This window comes from Heterocephalus glaber, unplaced genomic scaffold (assembly GCF_053883595.1).
Source record: "Heterocephalus glaber isolate CG9 unplaced genomic scaffold, H.glaber_assembly_v1.0 deba00001606, whole genome shotgun sequence".
Taxonomy (NCBI): Eukaryota; Metazoa; Chordata; class Mammalia; order Rodentia; family Bathyergidae; genus Heterocephalus; species Heterocephalus glaber.
In genome coordinates this window covers 40,268,344-40,295,746 of record NW_028258377.1, presented here as the reverse complement: position 1 = coordinate 40,295,746, position 27,403 = coordinate 40,268,344, and the positions used below count along the sequence as shown (strand labels likewise).

Genomic DNA, 27,403 nt, shown 5'->3' with positions numbered 1-27,403 from the left:
TACCAGATGGGGACAGAGCGAGAGCAGTAGCGCAGTGATCCACCACTTCCTGGCTATAAATAGTCTCCAGGGCCCAGAGCCTAGAGTCCGATAACCTGCAAGCTTTGCTCTGAAGTATGGACTTTTTCCTGCAGTTCTCCAGAGGCAGGCAGCCTCCACCTAACGACATCTAAGGAGGACAGCAAATCTGCTGAAGTTCACCACACCCAGGCAGGTGAGGGGCTCAGAGCACTGAGGGGTCCCAAGCAGGGAGAGAGTCATTGCCCTGGCTTCCTGGGAGGGGGAGCATTGAATCCCAGAGAGGACACTGGTGCTCAGCTTCCTTGGCTGTGCGTCAGAATCACCCAAGAAAAGTTTAGAAATGACTAGAGCCCAAGCCTAACCCCAGAACCGTGGAGTCGGCCTCTGGGAGTTGGCCTTTGGTGATTTTGAAAAAGTCCCCAGGTTCAAGAAGCACTGTCAAGATCTTTGAACTGTGGGTGTGTGTTGGAGGTGGGAGCAAAGGGGGCTGGTGTAAAGGGCACCACGGAAGACCGGGGGGCAAGGCGGGACTGGCTCAGATTACATCCCTCTGCACACCGAGGCACAGGGGGATCAGGCAGCTTTGAATGCACACTTTCCCCTAAAATCCCTGTAACTTTATGTGGTGACCTGACAGCACAGAGATTAACAGGGATAAGAACACACGGTGTGCAGATTATGTGCAGAAGCTCAGAGCCAGGCACAGAGTTCACCAAGGTGCCAGAACCTCTGCAGAGCTAAACAGGGACGGGGCCTGGGCTTCTGAGGGACTCGGAGGACCCAGGGAGCAGGGGTTGTCTTGATTTGCAAATGAGGTCTCCAGGTTATCCCACCTGCGGTCCTCTGTCTGGGCCGGTGTCAAACCCCAAACCGGTCCTCTATGAAAACATCTCTCTGGCTGGGTGTAGTGGTGTGCACCTGTGACCCAGCACTCCCGGAGGCTGAGGCAGGACAATCAAAGTTCAAGCCCAGCCTGGGCAATCTGGAGACTTAGCAAGACCCTGTTCCAAAATAAAAAGGACAGGGGATGTAGCTCAGTGCAGACTCTGGGTTCAATCCCCACCACCAAAACAAAACAAAAAAACCTACAGCAACATCACCCCTCAGGTGAAGACGCCTGCATCCGCTGTTCACTTCTTTTTTTTTTTTAATAAAAGGATGAATTTGTAGGCCCTGTCTTGTGTCTGCAGAGGTCTGCAGTTTCTCTGAAAAACTAACTCAAAACATGCCAAAGAAATACATGCATTCAGGGTGGGATATTTTACTGTCCCACAAAAACCTGGATGAATTTCTTTTTCATGATCTTCCAGTAACCTGCAAAAATGTTCCAAGATCGTCTTTCAGAGAAGTCAAGAAACTGAGGCAGGGGCAAGTTGCATAACTCGCTGAGGTCCTGAGCCAGGAGTTTGCAGTGTCAGGGTTTGAACTCGGAGACCTGGACTTTGAGGCCTGCGTTTGTCACCACATTGTCACAAAACCGCACAGGGTGGGGGGGCCCTGGGGAGGGCCCTGTGCATCACGGCCAGTGTCTTTGTATGAACCAGGAGACGCGGGGAAGGGCAGTGGGGACCTGCTCTTCCTCGAGTCAGTCCTGAATCCGAAGGGCAGGAAGGAAACTGAGGACGTGGGCTGAAGGGGCGCCATGGGAGGGCGCACAGCACTGCACTCCCCAGACTCCACCCCGGATGGATCTGGGTGAACCGTGATGAGCGCTCGGGCGTCCAGGGCTCCTGCAGAAGAGGCCCTGCCTGCCCACCTCGGGTCACTGTTTCCACCGAGGTGATGAGACAGATGATGTGCGGTTCGCGAGGGCTGGAGGGGATCCACGGCCTGGGGAGAGCCGTGTGAAAGCCCCGCTTGAGGTCTGTCAAGGCCTCTCGGGTCCCCTGGCTCTCCCACAGTGGGGAGCTCTGTTGTCCTTCTTCCATGAAGGGCCGAGCCCCGAGAGGAATCCTGCTGTCTGAGGCCGTGTGGGCCAGGCCAGGGCCAAACCCTGCACCTTTTCCTGCTGTCCCGTTGCAGCCAGGGTCCGGCCACATGGGGCTCACTGGGACCTGGAACTTCGCGGCTGAGGTGCTGGCTGCTGCCCTGGCCCCTGGCGAGGCCCTCTTCCTTGAGATGCCTTTGTCCCGCCTCAGGAAAGAGGAGCTTGGGGTAGCAGATCACTAGGCCTTGCTGGGGCTCTAGGCCAGCATGCAGAAGCAGCCGGCCCCAGTGAGAGGCTGGGCTGGCTTGCTCTGGGAGGCCACTGAGGGCCGGTGAATGCAAGCAGCATCTGTGATCCGCTCCAGAGCCTTGAGTCCTGGAGTAGGGGCTGTTGGCCTTGGCAAGGAGCTCGTCCCTGAGCTGTCGGCTGAACATGTTCTGGAAGCAGCTTGCTCTCCACGAGACGTGTGCTCACGTCAGGCACACAGAAACTGCACCCTAAGCTGAGCCCGGTTTCCCAAGGGCTCGAGGCCCCTCTTCTCAGCCGCATCTCTCCAAAAGGGCCTCTCGTCCAGACGGGCCTGGGTGGCAGCCAGCAGCTGAAGTTCCCAGCAACGCAGCCAGGGGAGCATGCAGAGGGTGCTGGTGACAGCCTCGGCCCTCACTCCCGGTGTCAGCTGCCGTCTGGGGCCTCATTCCATTCCTGTCTCCCTACTAGCCTTGGGGTTCCCTCTGCCCCGGCCCCACTGACCCCCAGGCCTGGGGAATCCTGGAGCTGGCTCCCAGCCCAGTCGTAGGGTAGATGTCCGTTCCCCAGCAAACACACACACTGCGAGGGGTGCGGTTTCCATTTCCTGGGGACAGCTGCACATTTGTGGCGGGGCAGGGCGGGGGGGGGGGGGGGAGCTAGTCACCAGGGCAACAGCAGGGTTTCCTGAGCTGAGCTGAGCTGAGCAGAGCAGAGCTGCACTGCGCGCTGCTCTCTGTCCTCTGCTGACTGCATTCAGGGGACTTGGACTTGTGTTCAGTAGCAGGACTTGGGCCAAACATGACAAAGCCTGGTCCTTAGCTCCCAGGGGACCATTTAGCCGGAAGGACCGGCCGGGAGGGGCAGTGACAGCTCATCCTCCAGCAGCCTATGCGGCAAGGACTGGGAAAGCCCATTTTAGCCCTTGAGATAACCTTGAACTCCGAGGGAGCAGTGAGCCCTTGGTCACATAGCTAATAAGTGACAAAGCAAGCATTCGAGCTCAGGTCTGTCTGCCTCTAAAATCTACAGTCTGTTGCTGTGTCACACCTTGTCCTGTGACCCCAGAGACAGAGTGGGACTGCAGAGCCTGGCAGGGCTGCTGTCTCCAAGGTCTTCCTTCAGTGTGGCAGGGCGTGGAGAGATCTGCGAAGCCCCAAGCTGGGACAACTCTGTCCTCCCTTGTACCTCTTCATTCTGCTCCTTGGGGGTTGCGTTTGCTCTCCTTACTTTTCAAAAGCAACACACAGCTGGGCACAATGACTCCTCCTGCAATCCCAGCTACTCAGGAGGCTGAAGCAGTAGGACTGTAAATTGGAGACCACCCGGGCAGCTTAGTGAGACCCTGTTTCAAAGTAAAATATAAAAAGGGCTGGGGATGCAGCTCAGTGCTCCCTGGGTTCAATCTGTTGTGCTTTGAGAGAAAGGAAAAGCAACACACAGACATGTTTAAAAAGATCAGCTCACGGGCTTGTGAAAACTCCAGAGCGGCGGCCCTTTGTTTCTCCTCTCATCCTGCGAGGGCCATTTCTCTTTCGTCTTTTGCCTTCATGCTGAGTGAGCCCCAGGCCAGTCCCACCCCAGCCCGCTTCCCCTTTCCACCTCGGTCACGGTGACTCCCGTTTGGGTGTCTGTGGGTGCCGCACCCACCGTGCCCCTGCCCCCGCGTTGGAAACTCTCCCACACCCTTACCCCGTTCCCTCCCATGTGCACTGAGATCCTGCGTCTAGTCTCGTTTTACCATCATGGCCTCGTCCCATCGGAAAATGCCAGTCCTCACGGTGGTCCTCTGCCGCCCTCCTTGCTTTCCCTGTGGCCGCCTCTGCCACGCCTGGCCCTTGCTGTCCCTACTGACCAGTGCCTGGGGTGCCACTGTCCCGGCCCTGACCCAGCTCTCCTTTTCTCCTACTTCCCTTCATAGCCTGATAGGTGCACTTGGCGATCTTCTCCTGTTCTATTTTTTGGTTTGAGACAGGGTCTTACAAAATCACTCAGTTGCCCAGGCTGGTCTCAAACTTGTGATCCTCCTGCCTCAGCTTAGCAAGTCGCAGAATGCTGAGATCACAGGTGTGTACCACCATGCCGGGCTTCAATTTTTTTTGGTACCGGGGATTGAACTCAGGTCCTTGCACTTTTGAGGGAGCCAGTGGAACCACTGAGCTAAATCCCAGCCCTGAATCTTTTTCATTTGTTGCTGTGTCTTCTGCCTGGAGCAGGGCCTGGTGGAGCAGATGGGGGAGCATTGACCTTAGGCTGGAATCGCAGACCTCGAGGGGCGGCTGGGAGCCCTGCATCTCCTCCCTGCTGGGCTCTGAAGCCTGCCTGGTGGGCAGGAGGGCGGCTCAGTGCAGACGCCAGGGACTGCGGCTCGAGGGGATTGCTGAATTCAGTTCTAAGCCGTGTGGCCTCAGAGCCCTCTCTGTGATGACCCAGCCTCAGTTTCCTGTCTGTGAGGAGGGGGACAGGACCCCTGAGGGTGGTGTGAGGACTGCGGAGACTTCAGGAAGTCCCTGGGGGTGCGGCAGTGCAGGTGGGAGGGTCACATTCACACCCTCCCAGCACCCACGGGTCCTCCTCCCATCCAGCGCCCAGTGCACAGTGCTGCTCCCCACACCTCTATCTCCAGTGTCCTCTCAAACAGTGCACCTGGCCTCGAGCCAGGCCTCAGGTGTGATTCCACCTGGGAGCTGTAGGCAGCTGGAAAGAGTGGGAGAGGGAAGGAGAGGAGCCGAGTGGAGCGCGCCGGAAGCTCATGGACTCTTTCTTCTCCACAGTGGCTTCTGCGGCAGAACCTGAGACCATGGCCAGACCAGCACAGGTAAGGGGCCCCCTCTCCCAAGGCTGTGTTCTGCCTTCCCTGGGCCCGGCACCCAGGAGACCTCTCACACCTTCAGCCTGAAAGGGTCAGGGGTCTCAGGTCCTCTTTTCTGGGCTACCAACGACTGCAATATCCCAAGCAGAAGAGGCTGCACGCTGCTCACATGACTGAGAAGTGCAGGACTTCAGCTCTGACTGCATCCAGGGGCCCAGACAGTCTGTTTTTTGTCTCCCTGAATGAGCTTCCCCTGGGCAGCTTCGTCCTTGGTTATGTTCTTCTTTCCCTGACACACCAGTCACCAGCAGCTCCGGGCTTCCGCTCCTGTCAGAGCAGGCGGGGCGGGGGGCTACCGAGCGTGTAACTTATCTCCAGTGATTCTGGGGACATCGGCATTTTGTGCTCCTTGGCTGGGCCTGGGAACACTCTTCCTGGGAGCTAGGAGATTGGGGTTGTCTCCCCTGAGCTGCAGGGCCAGGAGCGGTTCCCAGGAAGGAAGGGTGCTGACCCGACAAGAGCGCAGTGAGGCCTTCGCTGCTTCGGACTGGGAGCTGTCCGTGTTGCACCCACTTGGGGTTAAATTCCCCGGCTGTGCTCTCAGGCTGTCTGACTCTGCAGGGAGTAGAGTCAGAGAGCCATTGCATGTGTGTGGCCGAGGCCCCTCTGAGTCAGGGTCTGTCTGAAGTGGCGCTTGCTGGCCTCACGAAGGGGTGTGTTCAGCGGATGGCGTTGGCAGGGACAGTAAGACTGAGGGACACCTGACTCAGACCCGCTCCCCGTGCTCCAGCCACAGAACTGCTGGCCGTGAAGCGGAGGGCAGACGCTTCCTTACCTCCTCGGGGTCTCACTCCCCTTCGGAGGTGCCTGAACTCTGCTCACGGAGCTCTATCCCTGTTTCCATGACCTGCCGCTCAGTGGACCAGGGCGTAAAAGGTCTCATAGCTGGAGCAGAGCAGTGCATTGTGGGATGTAGGCCCAGTACCCTGAGAAAAGCCCTATCCCAGCCCGCTGTGCTGGTGCCTGTCTGAAGTCCCAGCACTCTGGTAGGCTGAGGCAGGAGGATAGAGCCCACCCTGGACAACTTAGTGAGACCCTGTCTCAAAATTTTAAAAACTCCAAAAAGCAGTGGGGATGTAGCTTAATGTGAAGGCCCTGGATTCAATGCCCAGGACTGAAGATAAAGAAAAAAAATCCCTAGTGCGGCCTCCCTGCCAGCCTCCAAGGAGTGCACTGCACAGTGGCCTCTGGCCAGGAGAGAGTGACTGTGGTCATGGGCAGAACCCCAGGACTGAACACTTACCGTTCCCCATATTCCGAGCGAGGTCGCACAGAGCTCTTCCTGAGAGGCAGTTTCACGCATGACTAGATGAGCCGAGTGGATGGGTCAGGTCCAGGGGACCAGAGGGGCCGGGAGCTGGGGTACAAATCTTTGGACTTCTGGTCGGGACCTGCCTTGGTGACTGGTGGTCTTCACTGCCATGGGCCGGGCCGATAGACCCCGCAAGGGGGCTCAGCCGCCTTTCGGCCGGGCAGTAGAGAAGCTCTGGGCAGGCAGAAGGGCACCCCACCACAGTGAGAGAGAGGAGAAGGCCTAGGAGAGCTTCCCAGAGGGGCCAGGACTGAGGCATGATGGGGGGGAAGCTGGATCGGAAGACCCGAGGCCTGTGAGGGAGCGCAGTGCTGAGGGAGTGCAGTGCAGTAGGTTGGGAGGGGAGGGAAAGTCACTGGATGCCTAGAGCTGGGGCTGGGGAGGAAGGAGCTGGTGGAAGGCTGAAGGCTGGTGGATGCTGAAGTGAGAAAGGTCTGCTTCCTCCCCTGGGCTGGGAGTTGGATCTCTTGCCTGCAGTTGTTAGCTCTGCTTCTATTAGAGTTAGTGCCCCTGCCTGCACACACATGCATGCATGTAAACATAGTGCGCGCAGCATTTGCACACTGCATGTGTGCAAAGACAGTGTGTGCGTGCAAACACTGCATGCACACGGCAGACTGTTCCCTCTTCTCGGGTCTGGCACCCCACTCTTCCACTCTGATGACTCTGCTGTCCTTCCTGTCTCCTTTCAGAAGAGGGGAACTTGAGGCCCTCAGACCTCAGTGAGGAAACTGCGGTCCAAGCGTCCCCACACGTTCTGTGGCCTCAGTGCCATGAGGTGTTCAGGTCGTCATGGATGAGCACAAGGGCCGGGCGAGGCCCAGGCTGGGAGCCACAGAGCTGAGGCCGCTGTGCCCGGGGCTGGGCAGGCAGCCGTCTCTCTGGGGACGTCTGCCTCTGCTGTGGGCAGCCTGGTCCACCGGTGCCGGCAGCAGCCTGGGTGGGGCCTGGGCCGCTCCCCAGCTGGCACTGCGACCTGCTGAATATTTCAGGGTGGAAAGTCCGGCTCTCTCCTCTCCCCCCACCACCAGCACTGGCAGCTGGGGTCACTGCCAGAGGCGGCTGGGGCAGGTGGGTGAGGGGAGGCGGGGCAGGTGCACAGGTCCTCAGTGACATGACCGGAGGGGCCGCCTCTGGGGCTCATGGAACCCCACTGCAAGCCCCAGGTAGTGACGGTGAGCATGGGGGCGCCTGCTCCTCTCTAAGCTCGGCTCGAAGTGAACACCTCGGTCGGGCCAGTGTGGGCCATCGCTCCGCGTGCCTGGGCTTGTTTCTGTCATGCCCGCCCCTTCCTGCCCCCCACCTGCCTGCACCGTGACAGAGACGGAGACGGACGCCGACGGCCGGGTGGGGAGCCTCAGGGGGAAAGGGGCTGCCTGCCTGCTGCCAGGGCCAGGGCCAGGGACAAGGACAGGGATGCGCTTCCGTCTCTGTACCCTGGCAGCTCGTGGTCCTTAGATCAGAGTTCCTGAGCTCGGAGCAGTCGAATACCGGATAGCTTGGTGCTGTCGCCACCAGCACCTCCCCGGCCAGCAGACAGTCAGACACCCCGCACCCATCAGCCTGGAGAAAGGTGTTAGTTTGAACCATGCGAAATGTGCTGCCATTTGGCTGCTTTTGCTCTACATAAAAAGCAAATTGTGGGCCGGGGATTTAGCTCAGTGGTTCTGCCGACTGTCTTGACAGCGTAAGATCCCGAGTTCGATCCCCGGTTCCAAAAAAAAAAAAAAAGCAAATTGTATGATTCAATCTAGTTTTTTTAAAAAAGGCCAACTCCGGGGACAGTGGGAGTGGGCAGCTCTGACCTGAGCGGCGTCCCTGAGCGAGCAGCGAGGCCAGGCCCACACCCTAGCGGTGTCACAGCCCTGGGGCTTGTTTCACCCGCTTCTCTGCCCGGCCTGTCCGGGTCAGGGAGCCCCATGACTCTGGGCTCAGCCCTGAGTGTGCAGGAATCTGGGGCTCCCTTCCCAAGCATCCCTCCCTCCTTCTGGGGTCTCCCTGGTGTGACACCACCCGCTGGGACCCACTGTCAGAACTCAGCTCTGCCCCGTCCTCCACACGTCCGTTTATGGAGCTCGCACGGAGGGAAGGGAGAGCCTCGCTGCTCCTGGCCCTCTGCTGGGGGCTGGGATCATCGTAAGCTCGGCAGACCTGGCCCTGCCTCAGGCCGCTTCCGAGGAAGTCTGTTGTCTCCGGCTCCTGTGCTGCCCGTGTAACACCTCCCACACTCGGGGTTCTCAGCGCTCCCTGCCCTGGCGCTCAGTAGATGCTCTGGGAATGCTGCTTGCCTGGCTGGGTGGGTGGATGGATGGATGCATGGATGTGTTGAGGGGTGAATGGATGGATGGATGGTGGATGAGTGGATGGATGGGTGGGTGGCTCTGGTCCTGGCTGCCCTGGAAACATGAGTGTGTGAGTGTGAGAAGCCGTTAGGGTCCTGAGGGTTGAGCAGTGCTGTTGCCTGTTTATAGTCTTGAAAATGGGGTCAGAATGACACAGAGGAAAGCGGCCTGCTGCAAGGAGCCTGTGCGGCAGACGCGGCAAATGGTGCAGTGGAAAAACTCAAATGCTTGGCATTGGAGGACAGGGAGCGTGGCCGCTGTGACGTGCAGCTGCGTGGCGGTTGTCCCTCCCCATGTCCTTCCCTGGCCCACATAGCACCTAGGAGGAGGGAGAAAGTTTGGTTGATTAGGAAGAGCCTGGGACTCCCCTCCAGGTGGGCCCGGCTTGCAGTGTGGTCTTGGTGTGTGACCACCTGTCTTGGGCTCATGGAGCCACATTGGCTCTTAGGGTGCTTTCCCTTCTCCTTTCTTGGGAGGCCTGGGAGGAGAGGAAGGAGGCTGGGCCCAGTGGATCAGGACAGGTGCAGAGCAGGGCAGCCGTGGACCATGGCAATGGCAGCCCGAGAAGGGTCCAGACAGACCTGGAGGACCTGACCTGGCTCCTCGTCGATCTTTCTTGGTACCCCCGACACTGGTGCCGGAGTCCCCAGCATTGCAAAGAGCGCTGCTGGGAGTGTGGTGCCCGGAAGCCCCACCTACCCACCTTCCCCTTTAGCTCTTCCTTCTCAGTGGCCGGACTGCTGTGTCTGTGTTTATTTATTCAGCTTGCTCACATATACTAGGCCTTTTCCAGTCTCTGTTGCCGCACCTGTGCCAGATGCTGGGGACTCTTATTCTTCTTCTACGTAGTTATTTATCTTATTCATGACACAGTCCCTGTTCCCCATGGAATCATAATGACACAGGCCTGTAATGCTAGCACTGGGGAGGCTGAGGCAGGACGATCACCTCAAGTTCCAGGCCAGCCTGGGCTACATAGCAAGACCCTGTCTAAAAAAAAAAAAAATCAAGGCAAAGCTAGACTAAAGGATTTTTAATTCCTTTGCAAAGCGGACATCCCATCCTCTGAGCCCTCTTCTTTCTCTGTCCATTGATGCTGGCTGCTCCTCTTTTCCAGTGTTGCTGGACTGGGGATCCAGAGAAAAACAGCAGGGTTTAAAGGTGAACTTCTGTAGGAGGCCAGCTGAGCTGCTTCCTGTGAATCAGGCTTGTGCCAAGGGCTGGTCGGGGCCTGCAGCCTGACCTCCTGGGTGGGCCGAACTGTCTCAGGGTGTCAGGCTCCTCCGCCAGCTCTGAAGTGAGGCAGGGGGTGCTGGCCGTAGTGAGGTGCTGTGCTGCTCACCGAGCTTTGGGCCAGGGGCTGGGGCTGGCAGTTTGGCCTTCGCCGCCGGGGTGTGATCAGGTTGCAGGGGACCCGTGGATGGCGGGAAGAGGCTGTGTCCCTTTCTGGTCACCTCCTGTCAGGACTTTAAATAGCAGCTCTCCGCCCACGCACACATACCTGGGGGTGGGGGTGGGCGGCGTCTGCAGGCGTAACCCACAGAGGTGGAGGCCTGGCCTCGGACCGGGGCGCAGGGTGCACTCTGCCAGGCTGCACCCGCCTCACTCTTTGGAGGCACAATCCATGGGTCACCACAGCTCTCCAGCTCCTTCTGGGAGCCTCTGCTGTCCTTGCCCGAGCCGAACTTCCTTGCCTCTGTGGGAAGGCTTTGGTACAGCCGTGTGGTGATGTGTGTGCTCAGCTCTCCCTGCCACCGGGCTCGGGGCTCCTGACGTGAGGCGTGGGTCCTCTTTCTCCCCAAATCTTCAGCACTCCGTGCCTGGTCTCAGCCCTCAGCCCCGGGCCTCTGCCCGGCCCACATTCGGTGCTGACCCACGTCTGACTTCCCCAGGATGCAGCTCCATTGTGCACTCACATTCCAGTTGCAGGTCTGAGATGGATCCCGGCCCCCTGCCTTCCTCTCCTGGCCTCAGGCCCTGCCAGCCTGTCCTCAGATCACCTCAGAGCTCAGTTTACACACCCAGCAGGGCAGCACCTTGTCTTGGTGTTGAAGCTGAGGTGGCTCCAGGTGCCCTGGGCCCAAGACTTCACCCTGAATCACTGGCAGCTGCAGGGCTTGCGGAGCCGGGCAGCAGAGGGAGCGGGAAGAGGTCAGGTCTGGGGCACTCTTTGCAGGTGGCTTTCCTTCTTTGTTTCTTTGTTTTGGTTTTGGTTTGGCTTGGTTTTTTGAGACAGGGTCTGTGTAATTCAGGCTGGCCTCGAACTTGCAAGAATCCTCCTGCCTCGGGCTCCATAGTCTGGGATTATAGGCGTGTGCCACCATGCCAGGGTGGCTTTCCTTCTTTGTGCTTGACTGCTTCATCTCAGACCAAGATTATTTTAAACCCAGTGTGGTGGCTCACAACTACAATCCCAGATACTCAGAAGGCTGAGGCAGGAGGATCATAAGTCCAGCCTGGGCAACTTAGCAAACACCTGTCTCAAAATAAAAATAAAAAGAGGTAGGGATGTAGCTCAGTGGTAGAGCACCCTTGGATTCAATCCCGAATTTCACCAGAAAAAAAAAAAATTTTTTTAAGCACTCCAACAAATGTTAAAGTAATAGAGTTAATGGGGAGTGAAAAGGCTTTGTAGACTATTCAGTGCCATGAAAATAGGAGAGGCTCTGGTTTCTCCACAATCGTCTTCCTCCCCTCCACTCAGCCAGGCCTGTTTACCTCTCGTAGGGGTGAAGGTGGTGCAGCTGTCACCCGCCGTGGGAAGTGGCACTGGCTTTGAGCAGCTGCGGCACTGGTGCGGAGCCCTCCCTGCCCGGCCAAGGCTGCGTCCTCTGCGCTCGATTTCGCAGGGGATGGAGCTCAGCCGGGGCCACAGCGAGGGACCCGACTGGAGTCCAGGCCCACGCTCAGCACGTCGTCCTCCGCTCTTCTCCCTGCAGGGTGCTAGATATCGGGGCTCCATCCACGACCACCCGGACTTCGACCCTGGCCAGGACGCGGAGGCTCTGTACACCGCCATGAAGGGCTTCGGTGGGTGCCGGCCCCTCACCACTCAGGGTGTGCAGGGCAAGGGTCTCGGAGGGCTGAAGCCATCCGGGCCCCGTGGGGAAGGGTTGGCAGGGTAAAATGTGCCCTTCCGTGTGCGTGCGTGTGTCTGTCTGTCTGTCACTAGGATGAACCCACAGCCTCAGTGCACGAGGCAAGCGCTCCACTCCGAGCCACGCCCTAGCCTCACCTGTTTTTCGCCCTCTTTTTATTTTTCCTAATTTTGTAATAAAGCATTTCATGCCAACAAAAGGTGTAAGGAAGAATAGCCCAGACCGACCACCCTGCAGCTCCAGAACTAGGGCTTCCTCCTGCCAGTCGACGCCTCCTGCCTTCCCTGGGGTAGCCGCGGCCCTGGACTGGGGCTGACTGCTCTCTTGCACTTTTCTTGGAGCTGAAGGAACCCTGTACTGGTGTTAGGACTCCCAGATTTCCTAAGCCGGGCCTCCTGCAAGACTGTAAGGAGACCTTGCCCCATCTGGGCCTCAGTGTCTTTATCTGTACAGCGAGGACTAGGTCAGGGGTCCCCCGAGCTCAGGTATCTGTGTGCTGCGACCCTCCCGGTGGGGACTCCCTTGGCCCCCATGGGTTGTGCGCCTCCTCCTCATCACCAGCTCCCTGAGAGCGAAGACAGCTCAGGCTGTGGCCCGGGGAGGAAGCACACGGGAGGACTTCCTGGAGGCAGCGTGGGTAGCAGGCAGGTGCACTGCTGTCTTCCAGGCAGTGACAAGGAGGCCATACTGGAGCTGATCACCTCCCGGAGCAATAGGCAGAGGCAGGAGGTCTGCCAGAGCTACAAGTCCCTCTATGGCAAGGTAACCATGGCAACCAGAGGGCGGGAGGCTGTCACTCACCTGGATGTTCGTTCAGGTTCTTCCTGCAAGTTTCTGTTCTGGGCTCTGACACCCACCCCTGCTTTTTTTCTTCCTTTAGCCTCAAACACAGCCAGGGCACCACTGTACTCCTGGTGTTAGGCCACAGTGGGGCACAAGCAACTGGGTCTGCCCTGTGGGAGGGAAGGGGACATGGGAGCAGGGAGGCCAACAGAGCTGGGGAAGGGGCGCAGTGCCCGTCAGCCACCACGGGACTCTGGGCGTTACCTGAGGCTGCTGGGCCGTGTCCTGGAGCCATCGCAGCGCACACCTCCAGGAGTGGAGACTCTTCGAGCTGCACCAGTGCCTGGCAGAGTAAGTGCCTGTGAAGCTCAGCTCGGGCTACGCCTCTTCCTGCCCCAGGACCTCATTGCTGACCTGAAGTACGAGCTGACAGGGAAGTTCGAGCGGCTGATCGTGGGCCTCATGAGGCCACTCGCCTACTGTGACGCCAAAGAAGTTAAAGATGCCATCTCGGTCAGCAGTGTGTGTGTCCCTGTGTGCATGTATGCATGTGTGGGTGTGGGTGTGTGTGTGTGTGCGTGCATGGGTGTGTTGGGGATGGGACATGGGTAATGGGAAGGTTCAGGCTCTCCAGGGAGCCCCGGAACCCACCCAGAAGGTGTGCCCGGCCAAACCCTGTCCCAGAGTGGTGCCCCCCACCCACACAGACAGGTGTGGACAGATGTCAGGGCCAGGAAGGGCCCAGGCACGGACCCCCCCCCAGGAGCTCATGGCCCAAAGCAGCAGGATGTAGGGACGTTAGGCAGTGTTCTGATCACCACAGGCAGGGTGCACTGAAAGTGGTCAGCGGGGTGGGACCCGGCTCAGGTGGCTGGGGGTCGTCTCAGGAGGTGAGAGAACCAAGCTGAGCCCACCAGCCTGGGAACGATTTGGTGGGAAGGAGCTCGGTGGTCTTTCCCGGCTCAGGAAGATGCCTGGAGAGGTTATGGGGGAGGGGGTGAGCCCGGGGTTCACTGTGGTTGAGGCAAAGCATTGCCATCTAGGAAAGAGGCAGAGACTAAGAGCCCTTGATCATACCTGGGACTTCATAACTGCTGTGGCCTTTGACGATCTATGCAGCATGAATTCATCTCATGAACTGATAGACTCCACCATGAGTGGTGTCACTTGCTCAGCCTTCTTAGAGTTTGACAGAGCAGCTAATAGCATCTGCATCTTACATATGTATGCCTAAGAGAAAACTGAGGCCCAGAAAGATAATATCCACACCTCCCCTCAGATTTTTAAAACTTTCATGGTCTCTTTCCCTGGGAGGATGTCTGGGGTCATCGTCATCCATTCAAGTAAGATCGTTTAGTCTCACTTAGCCAAGCCTATGGCCTTCCCCTACTAACAGAAGCCCCTGCGGTGTCACTGAGGCTGCATTTCCTGGTCAGATGGTGTTGGTTTGTGCAGATGTGCAGGAGTGAGACCCCGGACCAGAGCTGGCCCATCTTGTTCTCAGGGTGCAAAAAAAAAAAAAAAAAAAGCGAGATCAGGCTTCTTAAGGAGAAGCACAGGCTGCTGGCAGAGGTGGGACTAGAAGCCATGTCTTTTGAGTCTCGGGCAGCAGCCCCAAACTGTGCCTAAGACCACTGGCGTCCCTGTGGCTAGTAGCCTCCTAGCCCTGCCCGGACTAATGGCCCATCTCTTCCCCAGGGCATCGGCACGGACGAGAAGTGCCTCATTGAGATCTTGGCTTCCCGGACCAACGAGCAGATCCACCAGCTGGTGGCAGCCTACAAAGAGGGTGCAATGGGCGGGAGGGCCATTCGGGACCTCAGAGGCCCCTTAGATGCTGGGAGGGTGGGGACCCCAGGGCTGCCTGGCCCCTCTCCCTTCTGATTGGTCCGTCCGTCCTCCATCTGTCCAGCGAGCGCCTGCTCTGTGGCGGGTGGGCACAGGTCGTGGGATGTGGTAGTGGGCAGTACCAGTGCAGTCCCTGCCAGCTGGAATGTACAGACGAGTGAGACAGCAAGGTGATAAACGGGTAATTAGGGTAACATGATCATCACACATCGTGGAGGTTAAGTAGTGAAGGAAACAGGTAAACGTCAGGCTCTGATTGGGGAGGACCTTCCTCAGACCGGTGGTCAGGGAAAGCCTGTCCTAGGAGGAAATGAGGAGCCAGGTGGATAAAAACTGGACAGAAGGTCCTGCTGGCAGACAGGCCCACGCGCAGAGGCCCTGAAGTAGAAATGAGCCTGGTAGCCAAGACGAGGCCAGAGAGGTAGAGGGCAGGGCAGGATCACAGGAGGCCCGAAGGCCAAGAGGGGGATGGTGTGCTATGTGGAGTCCAAGGCGGCAGGGTGCGGTGACCCCAGACAGTGGTGTGCCCAGGGGCGTGGCATGCGGACAGAGAAAAGCAGGCAGACTCCACTTCACCACACCCGGGTACCAGCAGCTGTGCGCCGGCGGCTGGCTCTTGCCTGGCTGTCGCGTAGACCAGATTTCGGGATCTGTAGCAGATACCTGGTCATTCAGTGGGCAGCAGGGAGGCTTTACCCTGGGCCCCGAGGCCTGGGGAGCTGAGGTCAGAGCTCGCTTTCCTTCCCACAGCCTACGAGCGAGACCTGGAGTCGGACATCACTGGCGACACCTCCGGCCACTTCCAGAAGATGCTCGTGGTCCTGCTGCAGGTAGGTCCACGCCAGGCCCTCGGCCCCTCCAGGCACCCACTCCCACAGCAGAGGCCAGGGAGTGGGTCCCCTGCTCCCTGCTCTGGGGGGCGGCCTGGGAGGGGCACCCTGGTGCCGGGTCCCTCTGTACTGTGCCCGCCTCACCGCCCACCCCACCCAGCCGCCTGGATGTGGACTCTGAGAGCCCAGGGTCCCGGTCTGTTTTGCTGGTTGCAAGCCGGGTGTCTTCGGGTGCCGGCACAGTGCTGGGGAGTGGGCGGAGGCCGGCCCGGCTCTGCCATGTGAGGGCCCAGCGTGCTCTGCCCGTTGACTCGGTCTCTAAGCCTCCTCCCTCAGACGGGCACAGCCTCGGGCCGAGCAATGGAAGCACCAGGAGCCTGTGAGCTCAGTTCTTGGGCCCCGAGCCCCAGTCCTTATTGCCAGCCTTTGGGTGAGGGTGTGGGCCCTGGTGGGAAGCACGTGAGCGGCCTCTTGCCCCGCGGTGTCAGAGCTGGAGATACCGCGGGGCTGTGGCGGGCATCGGGAGCTCAGATGGAGAAGGCTCCTGCTGCCTCCCTGGATCGGCTCCCGGAAGCACCTTGGTTACCCCACCCTGTGTCGGATCCCAGCCCTGGGGAGAGGAAGGGGGCGCTGGAAGCCCGGCCAGGTGGCTCCCTGCAGCCTTGGCCCACTGACAGCTGCAGCCCCTCCCACCCAGTCATCCCTCCTGGGGTCCTGGAGGTGCCTGGGGCTCTGCCGCCCCCCACCCTGCACTGCCGGTGTCCAGGCTTCCTCCTGGCTCTGGTGTTTGAAACCCTGACTCTGTCCTCTGTGCAGGGAACCAGGGAGGAGGACGATGTGGTGAGCGAGGACCTGGTCCAACAGGACGTGCAGGTGAACAGGCGCAGCAGAGGCGCCGTAGAGAAGCCTCGGGAAGGGGACAGCCAGGGCCTGGGGAAGGCTGCGGGAGCGTCATTCGTGTCAGACACAGAACTACCCTGGTCCCAGCCAGCTTTGATGCAGGACTTTGAAAAAGAAAAGATTTCAGGGGCCGAGGATTTAGCTCAGTGGTTTCGCTGCCTGCTGCGCAAGCACAAGGACCCGAGTTCGATCCCTGGTACCAGAAAAAAAAAAAAAAGAAAAAGGAAAAGAAAAGATTTCGGTTCTTTCAAAGGCACAGAACATGTAAAGTTGGTGAGATGTATTTTGGAGCTTTAATTGTTTATTTATTCATTTCAATTACTGTGTATTTTTTGAATTAAAACACCCCCTGTGAAGCACTGGGGAAGAGTCAGGCGTATTTTAATAGCACAGTCACCTTCTCTGAAGTGTGCCCTACGGCCTAGGTGTTTTGCACATCCACTGTGTGGCCAAAGCACTGCGGATAAAGAGAACTCGAGACGTGCGCCCTGTGATTGCAAGGCCTGCAAGAGCAGGGAGACCGGCAGGAAGAAATGTCTGTAGCAGACAGGAGATGAAAGCAGTAAAGAAGCAGGAAGCTAGTAGAACCTTGAAGAGGGAGGGGAAAAGTTCTCTGCCTGGGACATTGGAGAGAATATGGGGCATTTAGATGGGGACCATGGAGGGTGAGTAGCGGCTTCCCCAGAAAGACAGGAAGGGAAGGGAGGGGAGGGGAAGGGAAGGAAGAGCAGGGATCCAAAGGCCCGGAGGCTACCAACTGCTGATTGTTAAGGGGTTGGGCAGCCGTTCTGGAGGCGGCTTGGCCAGCATGTCCCATCTTTGGGAAGTGCTTTTTTCAGTCAAGTCCCACTTCTTCCCCTTAGGACCTGTACGAAGCAGGGGAACTGAAATGGGGAACAGATGAGGCCCAGTTCATTTACATCTTGGGAAATCGCAGCAAGCAGCATCTCCGATTGGGTGAGAACCAGAGAGACCTATGGCCACTTTCTTGGGGTTGTGCCAGGAGACCCCTTTTCTTTTCCCTTCCGACTGGTGGAGCATAATAGCTACGTCATCTCCAGCCCAAATGCCCCTGCAGATTTATTAGACAGTGCTTTTATTGCACCAAAGTTGTCCACAGATGCTCCGCCCCTCTGCCTAAGTACCAGTCCTGTCTTCCCGTTGGAGAATTGGGTGCAGGCTTGCTCTCCAGTGCACGAAGCAGGACCACACAGTGCTGCTGACGTGTGTGACCCCCAGCCGCCGCCACCAAAGCACCAGGCCCCATTTCCTGCCGGTGGTCAGGTCCCGGCCACTGCACCCTGCCCTTTCAAAGTCCCCCCTCTCAGTGTTTCGGGCGCTGTCTGACCTCCTGTCTCTCCGTGTGACTCAGTGTTTGATGAGTATCTGAAGGCCACGGGGAAGCCGATCGAAGCCAGCATCCGGGGAGAGCTGTCCGGGGACTTTGAGAAGCTGATGCTGGCCGTGGGTATGTCAGCAGCTGGGCGCAGGGCAGCAAGGATGGAAAGGAGTGGGGAGGAGAAAGCCACGTGGGCTGTGAATGGAGGGTCTAGCCAGGGAGGGAAGGAAGTTGAGGCACAGACTTCTTCCCACCCCTTCTCCAGTGTGGTAGGGGAGAAGGGCACTGAGTTGGGGAAGAGTAAGGACGATCAGAGCCTGGCAGGGAGGAGCTACTGTGCCGGGCAGATGCAGGGAGCTGGGCTTAGCCCAGCTACTGTAGAGGCTGAGGCAGGAGGATTGCAAATTTCAGGCACCCTGGGCAACTGAGTACGATCTGTCCAAAAAAATAAATGAAAAGGGCTCTGGAAAGAGCTTGGTGGTAGAGCACTTGCCTAGCATGCCCGAGGCCCTGGGTTCCGTCCCCAGCACCATTAACACACACAGACACACACCCCAGGAGTGGGGACTTCACCTCACGGAAGATGAAACTGAATCAAGGTACTCTGGGGCGAATTCGAGGAACTGAGCAGTCAGTGTGGAGTCAGATTCAAATCCAGGAATTCTCCCAAATTTGCTGCTGACCCTGGGGCAGGTCACTTAGCCTGCGTGGGCCTCAGTTGCCTCATCTGCTAAATGGGGGATGGGCTACCCGACCCAAGTCGCTTGGAAGACCAACACTCGCGGATTCTGCGTCGTCGCACCGACGGTAGTTTGTATGCTTGTCTTGGTGGGGGAGGGCCACAGCCCAGGCCTCAACTTCCTGCCCAGCACTGTTCCCTGCTGACTGTATTTGAAGTATGCAGTCCTGCACCACTCTCCCAGCAAGATCCAAAGCGATTCATTGCCAATGCCTTTCTGGTGTAGCAGAATCTAACGAAAAACCTTTTCTACCTCCGTCCTCGATTCTCCTGACCTGGCCCACTTCTCTGAAAGTCCTTACCCGCCTGAGATAGATGAAGTGGTCCTCCAGGGTGGCCCCCAGCTCCTGATTTCTTTATCCCCCGAGTGTGTTACGAAGGCGAGTAGATCCCAGGTGCCCTGGGGCCGAGGACTGTCAGGAGGCTGGGGTTCTTCCTGCTTTTGGACCATTGGTTCCTAAGAAACAGAACCAAGCAGGGCCCCGGCCGTGCCTTCCTCATCCCAGGGCGGCGGGAGTCACTGCCTCTCGCCCTCTCCCTAGTGAAATGCGTCCGGAGCACCCCAGAGTACTTCGCTGAGCGGCTCTTCAAGGCCATGAAGGTGCGTGGTGGGGTCGGGTGGAGGATCCGGAGGGCAGGCTCTGTCCACCCCCCGGGACTGGTGGCCTCAGGGAGCCCTTTGGGTGGCCTCAGGACTACTCTGGGTGGCGCTCTGTCCTCGGTGAGCCCCCAAGTATGGGTGCTGCCGGTCAGACCTCCTACACCTATCGGAGGGCCTGGTGGCAGCCTGCACTGGTCAAGCCAGCCAAATAGTTGGCAGCCCACACTCAAAAGAACGGGAACTAAGCAGAATGTGTGCACAGTGTGCATGGTAAGGCCACTTGGAAACCACTTGGGCGTCACCTGTGGGGACTCCTGGCGCTCAGACTTCCAAGCTGGCCGCCCCGCCCGGGGCTTCCAAGAACTGTGCTTCTCAGGGTTTGCACACCTGCTGCACAAAGAAACCGGTGGTGTTACCACTGCACACCAGCGCGATTGAACTCATCTGTTGGCTGCTGGAGGCCCTCGGCGCAGAGCTCTGACCTTCCTGGCCCTGCTTGGCCACCCTAAAAGGCCAGTGGGATGTCAGTCCTCTCTGCCAGTGCGCCACAGTGAGGCCGGGGGCGCCTCTCAGAAATCCTTGCCTCCTAAGAATGCTGACGGGACTGTCTGCATTAGAGGAACAGGCAGCAAGCCCACATCCATCCGGTAGTGTGGAACAATGCACGCATGGTGCTAAGTCCCCAGACATGCACCTCTGAGTGTGCGGCTCAGAGTCACAAAGCTACGGGAAAGTGAGGAGAGAAACCAGGGAGCACCGTGAGGTGGGAGGGTGCACAGGAAGCTCAAAGGGAATCTAAATGTTTGCCTTTCGTCCTCCTAATTTTCTTTTTTTTATGACGAAATAGTGTTTCTACCTAAACTGGAGGCTGGAGGCTCCAGTCTTCTCTCTCAAAGCCTCCTGCTTGTCCTCTAGGGCCTGGGGACAAGGGACAACACCCTGATCCGCATCATGGTCACCCGCAGTGAGCTGGACATGCTTGACATACGGGAGATCTTCCGCACCAAGTACGAGAAGTCCCTCTACAGCATGATCAAGGTCAGCAGCCTGGTGGTGGAGCAGCGGGGACAGGCTGGGGAACCGCTTCCAGGAGAGGGCGGTGTCCAAGACAAAATGCGCCACAGCGAAGTGAAAGGGGAGAGGTTTCACTTGGCTCAGTGTGTAGAGGTTTCAGTCCGTACTTGGCTGGCTCCAGGCAGGGTTGCAGGGGGCAGCACAGAGGAGAAACCGTTCACTCGTGAGGGAACCTTAACAGCGACTCTCTGCCCCTTTTATGTTACCCACACTACTGGGATTAGGGCGGTGCCAACCAGTCAGGGTAATGCTTTAGTAACCACCCGCCCTCAGTGCCAGCATCACACACTAGATTCAGCCACCTCTGACCGCATGAGGCTTGGGGACACCCAGACCCAAACCCTAACACTGAGGAAGCTGGGAGTCTCAGGAATTCCAGGAGCCCTGCCTGGTGGCATCAGCAAGGACACTCAGGTGTCGGGGAGCTTGTAAGAGGGGAGGTAGAAGAGGTAGACAGGGCGGGGACTGGGGTCTCGCTCAGTGGTAGAGTGTTTGCCCAGCTCAGAGGGAGACCGAGAGGGGCTGACAGGGTGAGAGGTCTGTCCCAAGGCAGTGAGAGTCCTCTAGAAGAAGGACAGCCATGAATGCTGATCAGTGGTGCCTGGGGCTGTCCAGGGCGTGGGGCTTTGTCAAGAGGCAGGTGTAGAATCGAGTTTTATGAGGATGACAGAATCCAATTTTGTTGCTAAATGTGCTTCTGAGGAGGAATTTTTATTTTTTATTTTTTGGACTGGGGATCAAACTCGGGTCCTTGTGCTTGTTCTTGTGCAGCAGGCAGTGAAACCACTAAGCTAAATCCCTGGCCTAGGAGGAATTTTTATAGTGTTATATGCATCCTGTTCCATGGGGAAATAAGTTTGAAACAAATTAGAATAAGCAAAGATAAACTAGTGTCTTCACCTCAGACCTTCTCACAGCCTTTAATTTTTGAAATCAAGAAACTCTAAAAGAGAATATACCATCTACATGGACATGTGTCTATCAGATATATATTTGAGGGCCAGGGATTTAGCTCAGTGGCACCGTGCCTGCCTTGCAACCGCAAGGTCCTGAGTTCAATCCCCAGTACGAAAAAAAAAATATATATATATATATATATATATATATTTTTTTTTTTATTATGGCTCTTCCAGTGTTTTCTTCAGGGTACCCTAGTTCTGTGGAACAGCATACTGTGGTGGCAGTAGCTCTCTCCCTCCCTCTTTCCCTACCCTCCCCCTCCCCTCCCCTCCCCTCCCCTCCAATCCCCCTCCCATGAGACAGCTCTCAGTAGTGACTGGCACACCAGTCTGGAGGGCTCAGCCACTCCGGAAGCCGGAGCCAGGCCTGCTGTGGATGACTTGCAGCACTCTGCTGTTTGGGGCGCTGCAGACCCTCCCCCTTGCCTCAGAGGAGCCTAGGCCTGCTGAAGTGTCCTTTCCTTCTCTCTCCCCAGAACGACACCTCTGGCGAGTACAAGAAGGCGCTGCTCAAGCTATGCGGAGGGGACGATGAGTAAGCGGCGGGGAGCGCTGGGGCTCTCATGGGCCGATGGGTGGGTCTTGAGCCGGGTTCTTCGGAGCCAGGCGCCCCACACAGGTGAAGGTGGCCCTGGCAGAGCCCTGCTCTGACCGTGGGTCTGTGTCCGTGTGTGAGTGTGGTCCCCTCACACGGAGCTGTCTGTGCTGTGACCTTGGAGGCTCAGCTTGGGTTTGGCTCTGGAATCAGGATACGGCCGGGCCTGCGCCTTGGAGGTGTTCTCAGTTTCATCATCTTTGCAAGGGGAAACTGCAAGCCATTCACTGTGTAGCATGTTTGCATCGAGCGCCTTCCACACAGGCCCTGTAGGGAAGCTTCTGAGGAAGCCTGCAGCCCGGAAGGCGTGCAGAGGCGAGTTCGGCCCGGGGGAGGCGGGAGTGCAGGCGCCCGCAGCAGGAGCCAGGTGGAGAGGGCTCGGGCAGAGGGCCTGGTGAAGAGAGCACTTAGACAAGGCCTGGAGCCAGGAGTCGGCCCTGTGGCCCCGTGGTTCCTTCCGCTAAGGCCGCACTCGTGAAGCCTGGAGGGGGAAATGGGCAGAGAGGCGCACAGGGCCTCTGCCTGGAGTATCACACGGGGCTGGGCTGCGGCTTGGACCAATTTGTCAAAAGGGAACGGCGAGGCTCTGGTTTCCTCTCTCTGGGGTGTAATTGGGTCAGTGGAGGGATGTGAGAACCGCTGGTGACTGCCAAGCCCGGTTCCGACAGCAGCGCCTCACTGGCCCGGTTCATCCAGACCCTCATGGGGGACGCGGCCCCATCTCGACCGAGGGGGAGATTCGGGCAGGCAGAGGAGGCCGAGGGGTGGAGCAGCCTTCCCCACTTGGGCTGGGGGAGAGAGCTGAGGAGGGGCAGGGCGCAGGGCCGCTCCGGAGCAGGGAGGGGTCTCAGGGACCGAGGGAGGGCGCGGGAGGTGGGTCAGACGTGCTAGGAAGGCGCACGCTGGGCAGGTGCGTGCGTGTGCGTGCGTGCGTGCGTGCGTGCCCCCGGGGTGACGTTCCCTCCTGTCCCTCCCTAACCCCTCCATTCCAGTGCTGCTGGCCAGTTCTTCCCGGAGGCAGCGCAGGTGGCCTATCAGATGTGGGAGCTTAGTGCAGTATCCCGAGTAGAGGTCAGCCCCTCCACACTCCTGCTTGGCCTCCGACACGCTTCCCCTCTCGCTTGCACCTTCCTGCCGCTCGGGTTGGCACCCGGGTGCCCCCTGGCGGCCAACCCGAGAGCGACACTCGCGTCCGCAGCTTCCTTTTCTCCCTTCCAGGGTCCACTGGGCCAAATTCTGCATTAACTTCTAACGCTCTGCCGTGTTTTTCCCCGCTCAGTACTAACGAGTGCAGCCCGGCTGGTCCCGCGGGCGCCCGCCCGTCCTGTACCCGACAGGTGGCCCCCACAGGCAGTGCGCAGGGAGGGTGCCGGAGGAGATAGGGCTGTGCTCCCCGGCATCCCGACCCGGCGCCCACAGAGGAGCAGGGGCCGAGGTTACACAGAAGCAAAGGGGCAGACAGCTCCCGGGCTGTAGCTTAGTGGTAGAGAGCCGCAGGTTCAATCCTCAGTATCCCACGCACACATATGCACACACACATGCACAAACACATGTGCACACACATGCACATCTGCGCACACACATGCACATGCGCACAATCCTTCCAGATGACCTTAACTGTGTGAGAAAAGCGCCCTGAGTTTCACGGAGGCCACAGCTCCTCCTCCTCAGGTCCTGGCCCCTGATCATGCCCCGTTTACCACCTCCTCCTGCCCCACACTCTGCGGCGCCTGCTAAGCCCCCTTTCAGGGCCCGGGGCTGGCTTCATGCTCAGAGCCTGTGTCAAGCAATGACATCTTAAATTGGGTGACATTTTTGTTTTTGCTGCATTTGTTCTCACGAGTAATTGTACTGATTTTCTAACTCACGACAGTAATACAAAGCAGTTTTCATCATGAATTCGTTTAACAAGGGTTTCTTTTGGTGTTGGTTTTCTGCATCCCAGGCACTGTTGTGGGCAGAAGAGGATGCATCAAAGGGCAAAACAGATGCAAATCTGCCCTTTGGGGCCCGGGATTTAGCTCAGTGGTTCCACCTCCTGCCTCGAGAGCACAAGGTCCCAAGTTCAATCCCTGGTACCAAAAAAAAAAAAAAACCCCTGCCCTTTGGGAATGTGTAACCGCACTTCTCAGTGGATGCGTTGGGCTGGGGTGTAGCCAAGTAGTAGAGCATGTGCTTAGCATGTGCCAGGCCCCGAGTCTGATGCCCAGGCCCAAAACAAACAAACAAAAAAGCAGTCTTCCAGATGTGCTTAAGTAAGCCAGGAAAGAAGATGAGTGAGGTGTAGGTATTAAAAGGAGCGCGGGGTGTGTACAAATGTGGGAAGCAGGTGACCAGACATGGGGAGGCCGTTCTGATGTCCCTGAACAACTCGGCTGCCTCCTCAGGGACAGGGGACCCCGCAGGCAACAGAGCCAGCCCAGGCTGGGGTTCTGGAGGACTAGGGACCCTAGGGGAGTGAGCAGCCACAGGAGCTGGATGAGCTCAGTCCTGCAGCAGCGGCCCCTTGACCAGCACTTCCCTGCCCCAGGCCTGGGCGCGTGCTCGCTCGCGCTCTCTCTCTCTCTCTCTCTCTCTCTCTCTCTCTCTCTCTCTCTCTCTCTATCTCTATCTCTGCTTCAGGGTCTCTCTGCTGTGCCTTCACCCCGGCCTCTTTCCCCAAGCTGCTTTGTTTGGGGCTTGTGGGGAAAGCCTCCCCCACTTCCCATGCTCCTCTCAGCCTAGCCCAGAGCCCCCGACACCTGCTGACGCTCCTACTGCTTCTCTCAGATGAAGGGAACCGTGCGCCCCACCAGCGACTTCAACCCCGACGAAGATGCCAAAGCCCTGCGGAAAGCCATGAAGGGTCTCGGTAAGGGGCTGGGGGCAGGTGGGCCTGGGGGCAGTGGGCTGGGTGAGGGGATGGATACGGCCTCCAACCAGGGCCTGCTATTCGAGTGCTCCCCTCCTGGGCCCCTCCTGGCACGGACCATGTAGGAAGCAGGGGTGACAGAGCTGAGGAAGAACTTGGGAGTCTTTCCTAGAGACCAGGGTGTCCTGCGGCCCATTGGTGCAGTGTCCTGGTGTGGAAGAAAGGTGTGGCTCACAAAACCTGGATTCCTGCCCTGGCTTTGCTGCTGACTCACTGTGTGACTGAGCAAGTCTTTCAGCCACTCGGGGTCTTAGCTTCCCCGTTTGTAAAGTGAGGACTAACCGGCTGTGTGACCCAAGAGCCTCCGCCTTGGGGCGAGAGCGCCCCCTGCTGGTCAGCTCCTTCAGCCCCAGCCGCCGCTGATTGCCAGGCCGGCTGGGTGGCTGGGTGGCTGGGTGGCTGGGTGGTGGTCCTCACCCACTCCGGGGCTGGGCTGCGCTCAGAAGCCAGAAGCCGGGCTGGGGACAGGATGGCTAAGGTTTGCTTCCTGTGCCTTTTCTCCTCCTACCTGTCCAGAAGTGACTCCCAGGGCCTTAGGGTAAGTCCCACACCCCCTGGGCTTCCTTTCTGTTTGTCGTGGGAATGAGAATACCTTCCGAGCATTTCTAGGTCTGTAAGATGACAGAAGTAAAAATGCTTTGAAAGACAGACTCTGTGCGAGATCTGCGATGGATGGCATTAACGTGAGCCAAGGCCAGAACCCAAAGCGCTGACTCCCACCCAGTGCTGCCTGCCCCCAGCTGCCCCTTTCCCCCACCAGTGACACTGCAGAAGGAAGCAGGGAAGACTCCAGGGAGGGCAGGGGCGTGGCCTCGGCACGGGTGCCAGCTGCAGGGGCTCAGGAGCACACGGCACCCGAGCAGACTCCAGGCTGACATTGGTGGGGGCCGTCAGCTGAGTCACGGGCCTTCCTCTGAGGCGTGTGGCTTGGGTGACTCAGGAACCAACGAAGGTGCGATCATTGATATCATCACACATCGCAGCAACGCCCAGCGTCAGCAGATCCGGCAGACCTTCAAGTCCCACTTCGGCCGGGTGAGCCCCCAGCCCGGCCACACCCATGGGCCTCCCTCCCGCCACGAAGCTCCGCACCGGCCTTGGCCGTGTGGTCGGGGACCTTGGCCCTCGGTGCCTCTCCCCTCCCCGCTGCCTGGGCTGCGCGAGCCCTGTGCGCCTCGGCCAGCTGGAGCCAGAGGCTCAGGGCGGGCGGCGTGGGGGGCCAGGCTCTCGTCTCAGTGTGAAGTCCAGCAGCAGCGAGGCAGACGCGGGCTCCCTCGGCCCACACACAGCCCCGTCCTCTGGCAGCGCCCAGGCCCCTCTAACTCAGCTCCGCCCGCCGTGCAGGACCTAATGGCTGACCTGAAGTCTGAGGTCTCTGGAGACCTGGCGAGGCTGATGCTGGGGCTGATGATGCCGCCGGCGCATTATGACGCCAAGCAGTTGAAGAAGGCCATGGAGGTACGGTCTGAGCGCTAGAGGGCGGGGCCAGCCCCTGCCGGGGCTGACGGGCACGCGGGTGTCAGGACGGAGCCTGAGGGCCTCTCTGCCTGGACGCTCTAGGGAGCAGGCACGGATGAAAAGGCCCTCATTGAAATCTTGGCCACTCGGACCAACGCCGAAATCCGGGCCATCAATGAGGCCTACAAGGAGGGTGAGTGAGCCCTGCCCACACGGCTGGCCGCCCGGCTCCGGCCTGGTTCCTCCCTCAGGGTCCGCGAGGGTTTGACAGGCCCCTCGGGTGTGCCCCACCTGTGTCGGGAAAGACAGGTGTCCCAAGAGCACATGGTCCTGGAGGCAGAAGAGCCTGGATGGAGTGGGGAGGGCCGTGTCCCAGGCCACTAAGGCAGGGGGACGCTTCCAGGGTGCGGCCCCGAGCTGAGAAGCGCCTCCTGCCTGCTAGCGTTCTGAGCCATCACCGTCTCGAAATTTTCAAACAAGTGGCTTCGTATTTGCCTTCTGAAGAACTCTCGCCCCTCCCATAAGCAGCAGAGGTGTGGGGTTTCCGAGCAGGGGTGTCAGGGTCAGAGCTGTGCTTAGGGTCCAGCACCTGCGGGGTGGGAGGGCAGGTGGGAGAGCAAACGCAGAGAGGAGAGGACGTCAGCCAGAAGAGGCGACGCGCCAGCCACCAGGACAGAGCAGGGGCGCCGAGCAGGGCCCACATTGCTGCCTGACAAAAGCATCCGGGGGTGACTTGGTGCCCCAAGGGCCCCTGCAGACTCCTTTATTCCTACCTCTCCCCCCACACTGCTCTGGCTCAGCCTGCGCTTTCAGGGCCCTCGGCCACCAAGTTGCCTTGGCCGGTGGCTCCCATGCTCCCTCTCTGTCTCAGACTATCACAAGTCCCTGGAGGATGCACTGAGCTCAGACACATCCGGCCACTTTAAGAGGATCCTCGTTTCTCTGGCCACGGTGAGTGACTTCACAGCCGAGGCGGGAGGAGAGGCGCATCCTGGGCGCAGGAGAGGGCCTCCCGTCTGCCTTCTCGGGGTCACGCCACCTCACCTGCTGCTCACTTGTCCAGCTGCCTTGGTACCTTTCCTTGCCACCCGGCCCCCGGCTCACAGGCAGAGCCGCACGGGCGACCCTCTCCGTGTTGTCCCCGGGCTTCCTCCTCCGTCCCATGAATTCCCCCCACCCAGGAGAGACCCTCACTTACAGCACTGAGGGCCCGGGTGCCAGCCTTGGAGCTGGGCACCTCCACCTGGAAGGCAGGGTTATTGTTCCAGACGAGGAAAGGGGCTCGGGAGGTGAGGACAGGGCGGGATCCGTGGTGGCTGAGGGCCAGGGACGGGTGGGTGTTTGGGAACTGACTTTTCTCGCTGGTCCGGCTGCAGGGAAACCGTGAGGAGGGAGGAGAAGACCGGGACCAGGCTGGGGAAGATGCCCAGGTGAGACCCTGGCTCTGGCCTCTGTCTACGGCCCCTGGGCCATCTGGGACTGGGGCAGACGCCAGCAGGCGCGTGGCTGGCAGGGTGGGCAGATGCTAGGGCTCTGGGCCCTCTACCT

General features: G+C 58.9%; 1 protein-coding gene across 9 annotated transcripts in view; it reads left to right on the top strand.

Moving 5' to 3' along the window:
- Positions 1 to 27,403, top strand: part of Anxa6 (annexin A6) — a 46,730-nt gene that overhangs the window by 4,680 nt on the left and 14,647 nt on the right. For 4 of the 9 annotated variants that reach the window (XM_087194988.1, XM_004836665.4, XM_087194991.1 and 1 more), the window contains 20 exons: positions 135 to 214; positions 4,969 to 5,012; positions 11,660 to 11,750; positions 12,486 to 12,580; positions 13,001 to 13,114; positions 14,300 to 14,390; positions 15,200 to 15,279; positions 16,096 to 16,152; positions 17,043 to 17,136; positions 17,552 to 17,647; positions 18,800 to 18,858; positions 19,774 to 19,896; positions 21,368 to 21,426; positions 22,479 to 22,557; positions 24,256 to 24,337; positions 25,338 to 25,432; positions 25,742 to 25,855; positions 25,958 to 26,048; positions 26,727 to 26,806; positions 27,232 to 27,285. In XM_087194988.1, the coding sequence (XP_087051114.1) occupies positions 4,995 to 5,012; positions 11,660 to 11,750; positions 12,486 to 12,580; positions 13,001 to 13,114; positions 14,300 to 14,390; positions 15,200 to 15,279; positions 16,096 to 16,152; positions 17,043 to 17,136; positions 17,552 to 17,647; positions 18,800 to 18,858; positions 19,774 to 19,896; positions 21,368 to 21,426; positions 22,479 to 22,557; positions 24,256 to 24,337; positions 25,338 to 25,432; positions 25,742 to 25,855; positions 25,958 to 26,048; positions 26,727 to 26,806; positions 27,232 to 27,285 (1,572 nt within the window). In that variant the 5' untranslated portion in view covers positions 135 to 214; positions 4,969 to 4,994. The remainder of the gene's footprint in view (positions 1 to 134; positions 215 to 4,968; positions 5,013 to 11,659; positions 11,751 to 12,485; positions 12,581 to 13,000; positions 13,115 to 14,299; positions 14,391 to 15,199; positions 15,280 to 16,095; positions 16,153 to 17,042; positions 17,137 to 17,551; positions 17,648 to 18,799; positions 18,859 to 19,773; positions 19,897 to 21,367; positions 21,427 to 22,478; positions 22,558 to 24,255; positions 24,338 to 25,337; positions 25,433 to 25,741; positions 25,856 to 25,957; positions 26,049 to 26,726; positions 26,807 to 27,231; positions 27,286 to 27,403) is intronic. The other 5 variants (XM_087194992.1, XM_004836662.4, XM_087194990.1 and 2 more) reach the window with 2 other exon arrangements.